General features: G+C 43.6%; 2 protein-coding genes across 22 annotated transcripts in view; both read left to right on the forward strand.

The window, feature by feature from the left end:
- LOC137791955 (protocadherin gamma-C5-like) overlaps positions 1–15,339 on the forward strand; it is a 220,533-nt gene that overhangs the window by 154,643 nt on the left and 50,551 nt on the right. Inside the window, exon 1 of one of the 21 annotated variants that reach the window (XM_068587411.1) lies at positions 140–2,703. The exons of 14 other annotated variants lie outside the window; for them this stretch is intronic. In XM_068587411.1, the coding sequence (XP_068443512.1) occupies positions 316–2,703 (2,388 nt within the window). In that variant the 5' untranslated portion in view covers positions 140–315. Of the gene's footprint in view, positions 1–139; positions 2,704–3,119; positions 5,711–9,020; positions 11,548–11,846; positions 14,472–15,339 lie in introns of those variants that run through there. 6 more of the 21 variants (XM_068587322.1, XM_068587312.1, XM_068587400.1 and 3 more) reach the window with 6 other exon arrangements.
- Positions 5,740–8,656, forward strand: LOC137793863 (protocadherin beta-16-like). Its single transcript, XM_068590262.1, has one exon. The coding sequence runs from the start codon at positions 6,239–6,241 to the stop codon at positions 8,654–8,656; it is 2,418 nt and encodes an 805-aa protein (XP_068446363.1). The 5' UTR covers positions 5,740–6,238.

The raw sequence follows: 15,339 nt of genomic DNA on the forward strand, positions 1-15,339 counted from the left end.
GTAAAACAAGAGTATTATGTATTTAACTTGTGTAATTTCGTCTTGTGAACTCAGTGCGCCGCTGTTGACCAGCGTCTTGCCGTTTACATTTATATTTTTATACGACATCCCATGTCCTCTCACAAGCGAAAGACTCTGAAGCAGAACGCGCAGTCGTCAGTGGATGAAACACAATGTACGGAATATCCAGTTGGAATAATATCATCGTCCTTTGTTGATTAAACAAACTCGTCTGCAATAGTATTTGCATCGATTTCGCTTGTTACAAAAGGGAGAACACGTTAGTTTTGTTCGACGGGTGAGCTTGACAGAACAATGAGACGGCAAGTACTGTTGTTTTTTTCGAGCCTGTGCCTCAGCGCAGTGCTCGGCCAGGTCAGCTATTCCATTCCCGAGGAGATGTCAAAGGGGTCCTTGGTCGGTAACATAGCTCAGGATTTAGGGTTGGATGTTAAACGACTGCAAGCGGGCAGAGCTCGTATCCACACAGGGGACGGTGCAGAATGCATCCAGCTTAACAAGGAAAAAGGACTTCTCATTATCAAAGAGAAAATAGATCGCGAAGCTCTCTGTGGTCAGACAACGCCTTGCGCTTTGCATTTTCAGATTGCCTTAGAAAACCCAATAGAAATATTTCCGATTACTGTCGAAATTACAGATATTAATGACAATGCACCCGTATTCCAAAAAGAAGAGAGGAGGTTTGAAATTAGCGAGTCTGCAGTTATCGGCTCTAAATTCATGCTGGATAAGGCATTAGATCCTGATATTGGACTGAATGGTCTACAGAGCTATACACTCAAACCCAATGATCATTTTATGCTAAAATTACATAGTCAGTCTGATGGCGGTAAAAAGGTAGAGATGATTTTACAGAAACCTCTGGATAGGGAGAAACAGGAGTTTGCATCATTATTGTTAACAGCTATAGATGGAGGAGAACCGCGGAGGTCTGGGACGATGCAGATTTATATTACTGTATTAGACGCTAACGATAACGCTCCGGTTTTCACACAAACCATATACAAAGCAGTTGTAAAAGAAGGCTCCCTCACGGGAACACTTATTACAAAAGTGAGTGCATCCGATATAGACAAAGGCTCGAATGGAGAGGTTAGCTACGTAATTGGAAATAGTATGAGGGACATTTCAAAATTATTCCACGTTACTGAAGACGGGATTATTGTATTAAATGGGCCCATTGATTATGAAAAAGCCAAAAAGTATGAGATTGATATAGAGGCAGTTGACCGAGGTGGTTTATCTGATTCATGCAAAGTAGTTATTGATGTCGGTGACATTAATGATAATAGTCCTGTTATTAATATTATTTCATCGTCAAATTCAATAGGAGAAGATTCGCGTCCCAATACGGTGGTAGCTGCAATGAGTGTAAATGACCCTGATGCTGAAGAAAACGGAAAGGTCAAATGTGTGATTGATAAAAATATCCCTTTTACAATCACACCAACATCAAGTAATTTCTATAGCATCATGACAGACAGTGAATTAGACAGAGAGATCGCTTCGCAGTATAATATAACAGTGACCTGCTCTGATGAAGGAGTCCCCTCCCTCTCCAGCAGCGTCACTCTCACTTTACAGATCTCTGACGTGAACGATAACGCGCCTGTCTTTGAGAGGATCTCATATGAGGCCTACATTGTAGAGAACAACACACCAGGTCTCTCTATATTCACAGTGAAAGCCAGAGACGCTGACTGGAACCAGAACGCCCGTGTTTCTTACATCCTGGAGGACTCCTCTGTTAACGGAGTGCCAGTCTCCTCATATGTGTCCGTTAGTGCTGATAGTGGAGTCATCCATGCAGTGCGCTCTTTCGACTACGAGCAGATCAAAGATTTCCACTTCCGCGTCAAAGCGCAGGATGGAGGCTCCCCTCCACTCAGTAGCAACGTGACTGTGAAAGTACTGATCCAGGACCAGAACGACAACCCTCCTCAGGTGCTGTATCCAGTCCAGACTGGTGGCTCTCTGGTGGCTGAACTGGTGCCTCGTTCAGCAGATGTGGGCTATCTGGTCACTAAAGTGGTGGCTGTGGATGTGGACTCTGGACAGAATGCCTGGCTCTCCTATAAGCTGCAGAAAGCCACAGACAGGGCGCTGTTTGAAGTGGGCTTACAGAATGGAGAAATCAGAACTATCCGCCAAGTCACTGATAAAGATGCTGTGAAACAAAGACTGACTGTTATCGTGGAGGACAACGGGCAGCCCTCTCGTTCAGCTACAGTCATTGTTAACGTGGCGGTGGCGGACAGCTTCCCTGAAGTGCTGTCTGAGTTCACTGACTTTACACAAGACAAGGAGTACAATGACAACCTGACTTTCTACTTAGTGCTGGCTTTGGCTGTAGTGTCCTTCCTCTTCATCACGTGTTTAGTGGTTATTATATCAGTGAAGATCTACAGGTGGAGACAGTCTCGCGTCATGTATAGCTCCAATCTCCCTGTGATTCCGTATTATCCACCACGTTACTCAGACACTTTGGGGACAGGAACAGGGACTCTCCAACACGTGTACAACTACGAGGTGTGCAGGACGACTGACTCCAGAAAGAGTGACTGTAAGTTCAGCGGAGCCGGTAGTCAGAACGTGCTGATAATGGACCCCAGTTCTACAGGGACGATGCAGCGGATACAGAGTGAGAGGAGCATCCTGGATGAACCAGACTCTCCTCTAGAGGTTAGAAAAGTGATGCATCATACACGCCCTCCCTAATGCCTTGTCTTGTTTTAATCATCTTCCATTTTGAACACATTGTTTGGTCGTTTCTTTTTTCAGCACCATGGAGAGCAACCTTGTGCATCGTTACAGTTGTGTTTTCAGAGCGACAGAGAAGGTCGCCCGTACTTTTTGAGTTTTTGAGTTCTACTGAAATATTTCTCCACTGAATGTAGATATTTTTATAATTAAGCTACGTTGTATTTAACTTGAACAACAATTGCAATTTATGTCCAGTCTAGATACGTTCTTTTCAGAATTTCTGCCTCTCCTTTTTCACTACACATTTTCTGCAGTTTTGCTTTCTGAACTCGATGGGCCGCTGTTGCCTAGTCTGTTGCAGTCGACGTACTTACAGCAGTACCGCCTCTTCATGTCGATGTAATGGAGAGAATGTGCACACGCAGATCGCATTGTCTTTTGTGGAGGGATTGCTATACACGAGACTGCATAACGTTCATCTCTTTGCTTCAATTTTGAGGATTGTTTTTGCTCCATATTTTATTTGATTGTGTGTCCATCTTTTTGACGGATTTTACACGGTTGCTGCTTCTTTTTGCCGAAATAATTTCAAGCAATGAGACGGCAAGTACTGTTGTTTATCTCGATCCTCTCTTTTAGTTTAGTCTTCGGCCAGGTCAGCTACTCTATTCCGGAGGAAATGGCAAAAAGCTCTTTGGTCGGTAATATAGCTCGAGATCTAGGTTTAGACGGCAAACGACTAAGGTTGGGGAACGCTCGTGTCTATTCTGGTGATAGTAGAGAATACATCGAGTTGAATAGCGATAGAGGAGTCCTCCTTATTAAAGAGAGAATAGACAGAGAGGCGTTGTGCGGTGATACGACTCCATGCGCTGTGCATTTTCAGATTGTGTTAGAGAATCCAATGGAATTTTACAGTGTCACAGTTGAAATTACAGACGTTAACGATAATGCACCGTCTTTTGAAAAGAGCGACATTAAATTCAGAATTAGCGAGTCTGCAGTGGTCGGGGCTAAATTTGTTTTAGAAAGAGCAGTTGATTTAGATGTCGGTATAAATAGTCTTCAAGGCTACGTTCTCAAGCCAAGTGATAATTTTGTACTTAAACTGCACAACCAAGCAGATGGTACAAAGAACGTTGAGATGGTCTTACAAAAACCTCTGGACCGAGAGAAAAACGAGTTCATTTCTTTGGCGTTGACGGCTGTAGATGGAGGAGAACCACAGATGTCAGGGTCAATGCAGATACTCATCACCGTGTTGGATGTTAATGACAACGCACCTGTTTTTACACAACCGATATATAAAGGCAGTGTCGCTGAAAATGCTGCAAAGGGCACGATCGTGACCACTGTCAGTGCTTCAGATGCTGATCATAAATTAAATGGTAAAATATCATATTCAATCACAAACACTCTCGATGACGTCAGACAGATGTTTGAAGTAAATGAAGACAGCGGTGAGGTTAGGTTGACTGGACAGTTAGATTATGAAAAGAAACGAAATTTTCAGATCAATTTACGCGCAATGGATAACGGGGGACTAACTGATTCGTGTAGAGTGATTGTCGATGTCGTTGATATGAACGACAACGAACCGCTGATTAAAATAATGTCTAAATCAGCTGTTATATCAGAGAGCGCAAACCCCAACACAGTCGTGACTATGATTAACATCCAAGACCCAGACTCAGGTGAGAATGGTAAAGTGCAGTGTTTTATAAGTGAAAATATTCCTTTTGTTTTGAAATCGACTTCAAATAATTTCTACAGTTTAGTAACCGATAGTGATTTAGACCGAGAAAGATCCTCTGAGTATAATATAACGGTGACCTGCTCTGATGAGGGAGTCCCCTCCCTCTCCAGCAGCGTCACTCTCACCTTGCAGATCTCTGACGTGAACGATAACGCCCCTGTCTTTGAGAGGAGCTCATATGAGGCCTACATTGTAGAGAACAACACACCAGGTCTCTCTATATTCACAGTGAAAGCCAGAGACGCTGACTGGAACCAGAACGCCCGTGTTTCTTACATCCTGGAGGACTCCTCTGTTAACGGAGTGCCAGTCTCCTCATATGTGTCCGTTAGTGCTGATAGTGGAGTCATCCATGCAGTGCGCTCTTTTGACTACGAGCAGATCAAAGATTTCCACTTCCGCGTCAAAGCGCAAGATGGAGGCTCCCCTCCACTCAGTAGCAACGTGACTGTGAAAGTACTGATCCAGGACCAGAACGACAACCCTCCTCAGGTGCTGTACCCAGTCCAGACTGGTGGCTCTCTGGTGGCTGAACTGGTGCCTCGTTCAGCAGATGTGGGCTATCTGGTCACTAAAGTGGTGGCTGTGGATGTGGACTCTGGACAGAATGCCTGGCTCTCCTATAAACTGCAGAAAGCCACAGACAGGGCGCTGTTTGAAGTGGGCTTACAGAATGGAGAAATAAGAACTATCCGCCAAGTCACTGATAAAGATGCTGTGAAACAAAGACTGACTGTTATCGTGGAGGACAACGGGCAGCCCTCTCGTTCAGCTACAGTCATTGTTAACGTGGCGGTGGCGGACAGCTTCCCTGAAGTGCTGTCTGAGTTCACTGACTTTACACAAGACAAGGAGTACAATGACAACCTGACTTTCTACTTAGTGCTGGCTTTGGCTGTAGTGTCCTTCCTCTTCATCACGTGTTTAGTGGTTATTATATCAGTGAAGATCTACAGGTGGAGACAGTCTCGTGTCATGTATAGCTCCAATCTCCCTGTGATTCCGTATTATCCACCACGTTACTCAGACACTTTGGGGACAGGCACAGGGACTCTCCAACACGTGTACAACTACGAGGTGTGCAGGACGACTGACTCCAGAAAGAGTGACTGTAAGTTCAGCGGAGCCGGTAGTCAGAACGTGCTGATAATGGACCCCAGTTCTACAGGGACGATGCAGCGGATACAGAGTGAGAGGAGCATCCTGGATGAACCACACTCTCCTCTAGAGGTTAGAACTTGCTATCTGTCGAAGTAACTCTTTAAATCACTTTCCCCTCATATTCAGAACCATGGACAGCGATATGGTTTATAAAAACATGTTATTTTCACGTCTTTTTTCCATTTTCTAAATCGGTCTTACATTTGTATACACTCTGTTTGCATTCATCAAAAAGCTGTATATGAAATAATACGGAACTGTCACGGAGAAGCGTTTTTTGTTTCTTTGCTGTGTTTTATTCTTTACCATGGCTCAGTTTGTTTTGCACTTTGAAATGCAATTTTACTTTATGAACTCAGAGTGCCGCTGTTGGCCAGTCTGTATTAGATTTTCCGCAAAATCGTTGTACCTCCCACACTGTCTTTATTTTAGAGAGAGAAAGAGCCAGAAGCAAAGCACACCGTCTGGACTTTACCGGAGATAGAGGGATTTGTGTCATATTGGAATATGCTTTGAAAACTGGCGTTGACTGAAAAAAATCGCGAGGCAAACGCCATAGCGCTTTTTTTTTGCACTGGAATAACGTCGGGCAGAACAATGAGGTGGCAAGTACTGTCGTTTTTCTTAGTCCTCTCCGTCAGCGTGGTGCTCGGGCAGGTCAGCTACTCCATTCCCGAGGAAATGCCGAAAGGTTCCCTCGTAGGAAACATGGCGAGGGATTTTGGCTTGGATGTTAAAAGACTAAAATCGGGTAAAGCTCGCATTTTTACTCGAGACAGTGACGGATATATAGAGCTGAATAACGAAAGAGGAGTCCTTCTCATCAAAGATAGGATAGACAGAGAGGCGCTCTGTGGACAAACGACACCTTGTGCTCTACACTTGCAGATTATATTAGAGAATCCGATGGAATTTTACACTGTAACTATTGAAATCACTGATGTTAATGATAACTCTCCATCTTTTGAAAAGAACGACGTCAAATTTAAAATTAGTGAATCCGCTGTTGCCGGAGCGAAATTCATATTAGATCGCGCAGTTGATCCTGATGTCGGCTTAAATGGGTTGCAAACATATAAACTTGAACCGACAGACAATTTTGTTGTTAAACTACATGATCAAGCAGATGGAACGAAAAACGTCGAAATGGTGTTAGAGAAACCTCTTGACAGAGAAAAAAACGAAGACCTTTCTTTAGTTCTGACGGCGGTGGATGGAGGAGAGCCGCAGATGACAGGAACAATGCAGATTCTAATCACCGTTTTAGACGCTAACGACAATGCACCTGTGTTTACGCAACCAATTTATAAAGCTTCTATTAAAGAAAATTCACCAGTAGGAACAGTTGTAGTGACAGTTACTGCAACAGATGCAGATCATGGATCTAATGGAAGAATAACGTATTCAATTTCGAGTATTTTAGATCATGCCCGTGGGTTATTTGAAGTAAATGATGAAACTGGTGAAATTCGGCTAAAAGGAAATGTTGACTATGAAAAAGCGCGAACATTTCAGATAAACATTCGGGCTAGTGATGATGGAGGACTAGTGGACTCGTGTAAAGTGATGGTAGACGTGATTGACATGAATGATAATGAACCCGATATTCATATAATGTCAAAATCAAACGTCATATCAGAAGATGCCAAACCCGGTACTGTTGTGACAATGATAAATATTGAGGACGTGGACTCCGGTGAAAATGGCAGGGTTCAGTGTAATATAGACTATAATATTCCCTTTGTGTTGAAGTCTACAACCAATAACTTCTACAGTTTGATTACAGACAGTGAATTAGACAGAGAGACAGCTTCCCAATATAATATAACAGTGACCTGCTCTGATGAAGGAGTCCCCTCCCTCTCCAGCAGCGTCACTCTCACCTTACAGATCTCTGATGTGAACGATAACGCGCCTGTCTTTGAGAGGAGCTCATATGAGGCCTACATTGTAGAGAACAACACACCAGGTCTCTCTATATTCACAGTGAAAGCCAGAGACGCTGACTGGAACCAGAACGCCCGTGTTTCTTACATCCTGGAGGACTCCTCTGTTAACGGAGTGCCAGTCTCCTCATATGTGTCCGTTAGTGCTGATAGTGGAGTCATCCATGCAGTGCGGTCTTTCGACTACGAGCAGATCAAAGATTTCCACTTCCGCGTCAAAGCGCAGGATGGAGGCTCCCCTCCACTCAGTAGCAACGTGACTGTGAAAGTACTGATCCAGGACCAGAACGACAACCCTCCTCAGGTGCTGTACCCAGTCCAGACTGGTGGCTCTCTGGTGGCTGAACTGGTGCCTCGTTCAGCAGATGTGGGCTATCTGGTCACTAAAGTGGTGGCTGTGGATGTGGACTCTGGACAGAATGCCTGGCTCTCCTATAAACTGCAGAAAGCCACAGACAGGGCGCTGTTTGAAGTGGGCTTACAAAATGGAGAAATACGAACGATCCGCCAAGTCACTGATAAAGATGCTGTGAAACAAAGACTGACTGTTATCGTGGAGGACAACGGGCAGCCCTCTCGTTCAGCTACAGTCATTGTTAACGTGGCGGTGGCGGACAGCTTCCCTGAAGTGCTGTCTGAGTTCACTGACTTTACACAAGACAAGGAGTACAATGACAACCTGACTTTCTACTTAGTGCTGGCTTTGGCTGTAGTGTCCTTCCTCTTCATCACGTGTTTAGTGGTTATTATATCAGTGAAGATCTACAGGTGGAGACAGTCTCGCGTCATGTATAGCTCCAATCTCCCTGTGATTCCGTATTATCCACCACGTTACTCAGACACTTTGGGGACAGGGACAGGGACTCTCCAACACGTGTACAACTACGAGGTGTGCAGGACGACTGACTCCAGAAAGAGTGACTGTAAGTTCAGCGGAGCCGGTAGTCAGAACGTGCTGATAATGGACCCCAGTTCTACAGGGACGATGCAGCGGATACAGAGTGAGAGGAGCATCCTGGATGAACCAGACTCTCCCCTAGAGGTTAGAACTTGCTATCTGTCGAAGTAACTCTTTAAATCACTTTCCTCTCATATTCAGAACCATGGACAGCGATATGGTTTATAAGAACATGTTATTTTCACGTCTTTTTCCATTTTCTAAATCGGTCTTACATTTGTATACACTCTGTTTGCATTCATCAAGAAGCTGTATATGAAATAATACGGAACTGTCACGGGAGAATTATTTTTTGTTTCTTTGCTGTTTTTTATTCTTTACCATGGCTCAGTTTGTTTTGCACTTTAAAATGCAATTTTACTTTATAAACTCAGAGTGCCGCTGTTGGCCAGTCTGTATTGGATTTTCCGCAAAATCATTGTACCTCCCACACTGTCTTTATTTTAGAGAGAGAAAGAGCCAGAAGCAAAGCACACCGTCTGGACTTTACCGGAGATAGAGGGATTTGTGTTATATTGGAATATGCTTTGAAAACTGGCGTTGACTGAAAAAAATCGCGAGGCAAACGCCATAGCGCTTTTTTTTGCACTGGAATAACGTCGGGCAGAACAATGAGGTGGCAAGTACTGTCGTTTTTCTTAGTCCTCTCCGTCAGCGTGGTGCTCGGGCAGGTCAGCTACTCCATTCCCGAGGAAATGCCGAAAGGTTCCCTCGTAGGAAACATGGCGAGGGATTTTGGCTTGGATGTTAAAAGACTAAAATCGGGTAAAGCTCGCATTTTTACTCGAGACAGTGACGGATATATAGAGCTGAATAACGAAAGAGGAGTCCTTCTCATCAAAGATAGGATAGACAGAGAGGCGCTCTGTGGACAAACGACACCTTGTGCTTTGCATTTTAAGATTATATTAGAAAATCCGATGGAATTTTACAGTGTAGCCATTGAAATCACTGATGTTAATGATAACTCTCCATCTTTTGAAAAGAACGACGTCAAATTTAAAATTAGTGAATCCGCTGTTGCCGGAGCGAAATTCATGTTAGATCGTGCAGTTGATCCTGATGTCGGCTTAAATGGGTTGCAAACATATACACTTGAACCGACAGACAATTTTGTTGTTAAACTACATGATCAAGCAGATGGAACGAAAAACGTCGAAATGGTGTTAGAGAAACCTCTTGACAGAGAAAAAAACGAAGACCTTTCTTTAGTTCTGACGGCGGTGGATGGAGGAGAGCCGCAGATGACAGGAACAATGCAGATTCTAATCACCGTTTTAGACGCTAACGACAATGCACCTGTGTTTACGCAACCAATTTATAAAGCTTCTATTAAAGAAAATTCACCAGTAGGAACAGTTGTAGTGACAGTTACTGCAACAGATGCAGATCATGGATCTAATGGAAGAATAACGTATTCAATTTCGAGTATTTTAGATCATGCCCGTGGGTTATTTGAAGTAAATGACGAAAGTGGGGAAATTCGGGTAAAGGGAAATGTTGACTATGAAAAAGCTGGAACATTTCAGATAAACATTCGGGCTAGTGATGATGGGGGTTTGGTTGATTCCTGTAAAGTGATAATTGACGTCATTGACATGAATGATGATAAACCCGATATCCATGTATTGTCAAAATCAAACGTGATTTCAGAGGATGCCAAACCCGGTACTGTTGTTACAATGATAAATATTGAGGACTCAGACTCCGGTGATAATGGCAGGGTCCAATGTGGTATAAATGATAATATTCCGTTTGCGATGAAGTCTAGTTCAAATAATTTCTACAGTTTAGTGACAGACAGTGAATTAGACAGAGAGACAGCCTCTGAGTATAATATAACGGTGACCTGCTCTGATGAAGGAGTCCCCTCCCTCTCCAGCAGCGTCACTCTCACCTTACAGATCTCTGATGTGAACGATAACGCGCCTGTCTTTGAGAGGAGCTCATATGAGGCCTACATTGTAGAGAACAACACACCAGGTCTCTCTATATTCACAGTGAAAGCCAGAGACGCTGACTGGAACCAGAACGCCCGTGTTTCTTACATCCTGGAGGACTCCTCTGTTAACGGAGTGCCAGTCTCCTCATATGTGTCCGTTAGTGCTGATAGTGGAGTCATCCATGCAGTGCGCTCTTTCGACTACGAGCAGATCAAAGATTTCCACTTCCGCGTCAAAGCGCAGGATGGAGGCTCCCCTCCACTCAGTAGCAACGTGACTGTGAAAGTACTGATCCAGGACCAGAACGACAACCCCCCTCAGGTGCTGTACCCAGTCCAGACTGGTGGCTCTCTGGTGGCTGAACTGGTGCCTCGTTCAGCAGATGTGGGCTATCTGGTCACTAAAGTGGTGGCTGTGGATGTGGACTCTGGACAGAATGCCTGGCTCTCCTATAAACTGCAGAAAGCCACAGACAGGGCGCTGTTTGAAGTGGGCTTACAGAATGGAGAAATAAGAACTATCCGCCAAGTCACTGATAAAGATGCTGTGAAACAAAGACTGACTGTTATCGTGGAGGACAACGGGCAGCCCTCTCGTTCAGCTACAGTCATTGTTAACGTGGCGGTGGCGGACAGCTTCCCTGAAGTGCTGTCTGAGTTCACTGACTTTACACAAGACAAGGAGTACAATGACAACCTGACTTTCTACTTAGTGCTGGCTTTGGCTGTAGTGTCCTTCCTCTTCATCACGTGTTTAGTGGTTATTATATCAGTGAAGATCTACAGGTGGAAACAGTCTCGCGTCATGTATAGCTCCAATCTCCCTGTGATTCCGTATTATCCACCTCGTTACTCGGACACTTTGGGGACAGGCACAGGGACTCTCCAACACGTGTACAACTACGAGGTGTGCAGGACGACTGACTCCAGAAAGAGTGACTGTAAGTTCGGCGGAGCCGGTAGTCAGAACGTGCTGATAATGGACCCCAGTTCTACAGGGACGATGCAGCGGATACAGAGTGAGAGGAGCATCCTGGATGAACCAGACTCTCCCCTAGAGGTTAGAAATGATTGTAGAAGTAAATGGCCATCCTACGGTCCAGTACCATGGACAGAGAGACATATACATCTCTGTCCATGGCGGGCACACACACACACACACACACACACACACACACACACACACACACACACATATATATATATATATATATATATATATATATATATATATATATATATATATATATATATATATATATATATATAATGTATAATGTATTTACTCGTAAAAAAATATCTCAATCCGTATTGTTAAAGATATGTCTGCAGTTTCTGTTCAAGTCCCTAAGTGCCGCTGTTGGTTAGTATGAGGAAAGTGAGGTTCTTTTCCTGAGCGAAGTCTTCCTTTGCCTGTCTGATGCATTTTAGGGCTTTATTCTGATCGTAACTAAACTGACAAAGACGGTCCTCCGCAATGCGCTCATGATCATTTGGTCGGATTTCGATACGGTTCTTTTTTTTTAATTCTACTTGGAATATACAAACGCTTTGGTCATGATCGGTGTTCTTTGTTGCTTGACCGGAAAAAAAACATTGTCATGGTGGCCACTGCTTCTCTGCGTTTGTGTCGCAGACCTGGCTCTCGGGCAGGTCCGTTATTCTGTACCCGAAGAAATGGCGACGGGGTCGGTTGTCGGAAATATCATTCAGGACCTCGGCTTGGATGTTAAACGGATGAAATCTGGGCGGGCTAGGATATTTACCGAGGACGGCAGTGAGTACATTGGTCTTAATGCAGAAAAGGGAACTTTGGTCGTGGCTAAACGAATAGACAGAGAAGAATTGTGCAAGCAAGTGTCTCCCTGCTCTCTTCATTTCCAAATAATTCTAGAAAATCCAATGGAGTTGCATCGAATTGATGTAGAGATTACAGATATTAATGATAATGCTCCATTTTTCTCGAAAAAGGAATACAGTTTTCAGGTTATTGAATCCGCCTCACCAGGGGCTCGCTATTCGATTGAGAGTGCTAAAGATCCCGATGTAGCACACAACACCCTTCAAACATACAAACTCAACCCGACAGACAATTTCAAATTGAATGTTGTCTCACGGCCCGATGGCACAAAATACATTGAAATGGTACTTCATACTTCACTTGACCGAGAAAAAGAAGAAGACCATAAATTAACTCTGACAGCATTTGACGGTGGTAACCCTCAGAAATCAGGTTCTGTCAAAATAAATGTGGTCGTTTTAGATGCAAATGACAATGCACCAGCATTCAGTCAGTCTGTCTATAGAGTAACGGTTCCTGAAAACGCTTCTCGTGGCACTGCTATACTAAGAGTCAGTGCCACTGATAATGATAAAGGAGCAAACGAAGAGGTAGTGTATTCATTTTCCCAACATACCGATAGTGCTTCATCCCTGTTTAATATGGATCCCCTCACTGGGGAAATGACCGTAGTTGGTATGTTAGACTATGAAAAAGCTAAACATTATGAAATTGATATTGAAGCTACAGACAAAGGTGGTCTGACGGATACAAGCAAGGTGCTAATTGAGGTGACCGACCTAAATGACAATGCCCCTGTCATAAGCATAATATCCCTCTCCAATCCCATACCAGAAGATTCGGCTCCAGATACTGTTATAGCAATGCTCAATATCAAAGACATGGACTCAGATAAAAATGGTCAAGTTAAGTGTTTTATTAGCAAAGATTTGCCTTTTAAAATCAAGTCATCATCAACAAATTTTTATAGCCTGATGTCAGACGATGTTTTGGATCGCGAAACAGTGCCAGAATATAACATAACTATAACCGCAATTGACGGGGGTTTCCCACCTTATTCCACAAACAAAACAATTAATTTAAGAATATCGGACATAAACGACCACGCCCCAATGTTCCCTCAATCATTTAGCACAGCTTTCATCACTGAAAATAATTCACCTGGTATGGCACTCCTCACTGTCAAGGCCAGTGACCAAGACTATGGCAACAATGCACGCATTTCCTATTTCCTTGAGGATAGCCAACTGAATGGATTGTCAGCCTCTGCTTATTTTTCAGTGAATGCAGAGAGTGGAGAAATACTTGCTGTGCGTTCCTTCGATTATGAGCAAAGAAAAGAGTTCCATATTTGCGTCAAAGCGCAGGATGGAGGCTCCCATCCACTCAGTAGCAACGTGACTGTGAAAGTACTGATCCAGGACCAGAACGACAACCCTCCTCAGGTGCTCTACCCAGTCCAGACTGGTGGCTCTCTGGTGGCTGAACTGGTGCCTCGTTCAGCAGATGTGGGCTATCTGGTCACTAAAGTGGTGGCTGTGGATGTGGACTCTGGACAGAATGCCTGGCTCTCCTATAAACTGCAGAAAGCCACAGACAGGGCGCTGTTTGAAGTGGGCTTACAGAATGGAGAAATAAGAACTATCCGCCAAGTCACTGATAAAGATGCTGTGAAACAAAGACTGACTGTTATCGTGGAGGACAACGGGCAGCCCTCTCGTTCAGCTACAGTCATTGTTAACGTGGCGGTGGCGGACAGCTTCCCTGAAGTGCTGTCTGAGTTCACTGACTTTACACAAGACAAGGAGTACAATGACAACCTGACTTTCTACTTAGTGCTGGCTTTGGCTGTAGTGTCCTTCCTCTTCATCACGTGTTTAGTGGTTATTATATCAGTGAAGATCTACAGGTGGAGACAGTCTCGCGTCAAGTATCACTCCAATCTCCCTGTGATTCCGTATTATCCACCACGTTACTCAGACACTTTGGGGACAGGCACAGGGACTCTCCAACACGTGTACAACTACGAGGTGTGCAGGACGACTGACTCCAGAAAGAGTGACTGTAAGTTCAGCGGAGCCGGTAGTCAGAACGTGCTGATAATGGACCCCAGTTCTACAGGGACGATGCAGCGGATACAGAGTGAGAGGAGCATCCTGGATGAACCAGACTCTCCTCTTGAGGTTAGAACTTATAGTAGAAGTGAACTTTGGCCATCATACTGTCCAGTACCATGGACAGAGATTCAAACCTCTGTCCATGGTACACACACATACCAAGTGCTCCCAACCCTTCTGTCAGAGCACTCTGATTGTTGACCATAGTGCCATCAGGACAGTGTTAAGACATTAAACAGATTCAGAGATGTTGCTCACAGAGGTGAGATCAAGCACTACCTTTTGTCTTTAAAACCTTTCCTCCTTTTTTATTTTTGTTTCAATATATTATTGGTTTTATTTGGAAAAAACACTTCAGTTAACTCACTGTTAGGATAGCTGTACTGTACCTTGTAACTCATGGAAAAGTCTACTCAGTTTCAGACCTTTTTCTGTTTTGCCAAAGTAGTGCCAACTTATTAATCTTTTTTTATCTCACAATTCATGTTGTGGTTGGATTAAACATTATAAACAGTATATGGGTATAATAATTACAAATTGGTTTAGCAATAGGGAAGAAATTTACTCTTGATGATTCAAAGAATATTTTCCGTCACTGCTTTGGGAAGAATCAACAATGTCATGCCGCTTACCTTCCTACAAACCAATTGTTGCCCCCAAAACCATTTAAATATTAAAGTTTAACTATTAATCTTTAAAATCTTTACTGCATATACTCAAACACAGTTGTTGCTTTTCCAGTATGCTTTAAACAAACACTTTACATGTGTGGTTTCATGTTTTGTTTGTGAGATACATTGTGTCAGATTACAATATCTCCTCCAAGATACATCTTTTACTGCATTTATTTTAGTTCATTTCAATTTTCTGATATTTGTATTGATTAGTTGATCATATATTGCTGGGAATTATATTCAATTACCTTAACATGCTA

Source organism: Clinocottus analis, unplaced genomic scaffold, assembly GCF_023055335.1.
Source record: "Clinocottus analis isolate CAN_PGR_092001 unplaced genomic scaffold, fCliAna1.0.p SCAF_10, whole genome shotgun sequence".
Taxonomy (NCBI): domain Eukaryota; kingdom Metazoa; phylum Chordata; class Actinopteri; order Perciformes; family Cottidae; genus Clinocottus; species Clinocottus analis.

What these genes read in the sequence shown, in the direction of transcription:
- LOC137793863 (XM_068590262.1), top strand. Translation starts at nt 6,239, where the DNA reads ATGAGGTGGCAAGTACTGTCGTTTTTCTTAGTCCTCTCCGTCAGCGTG.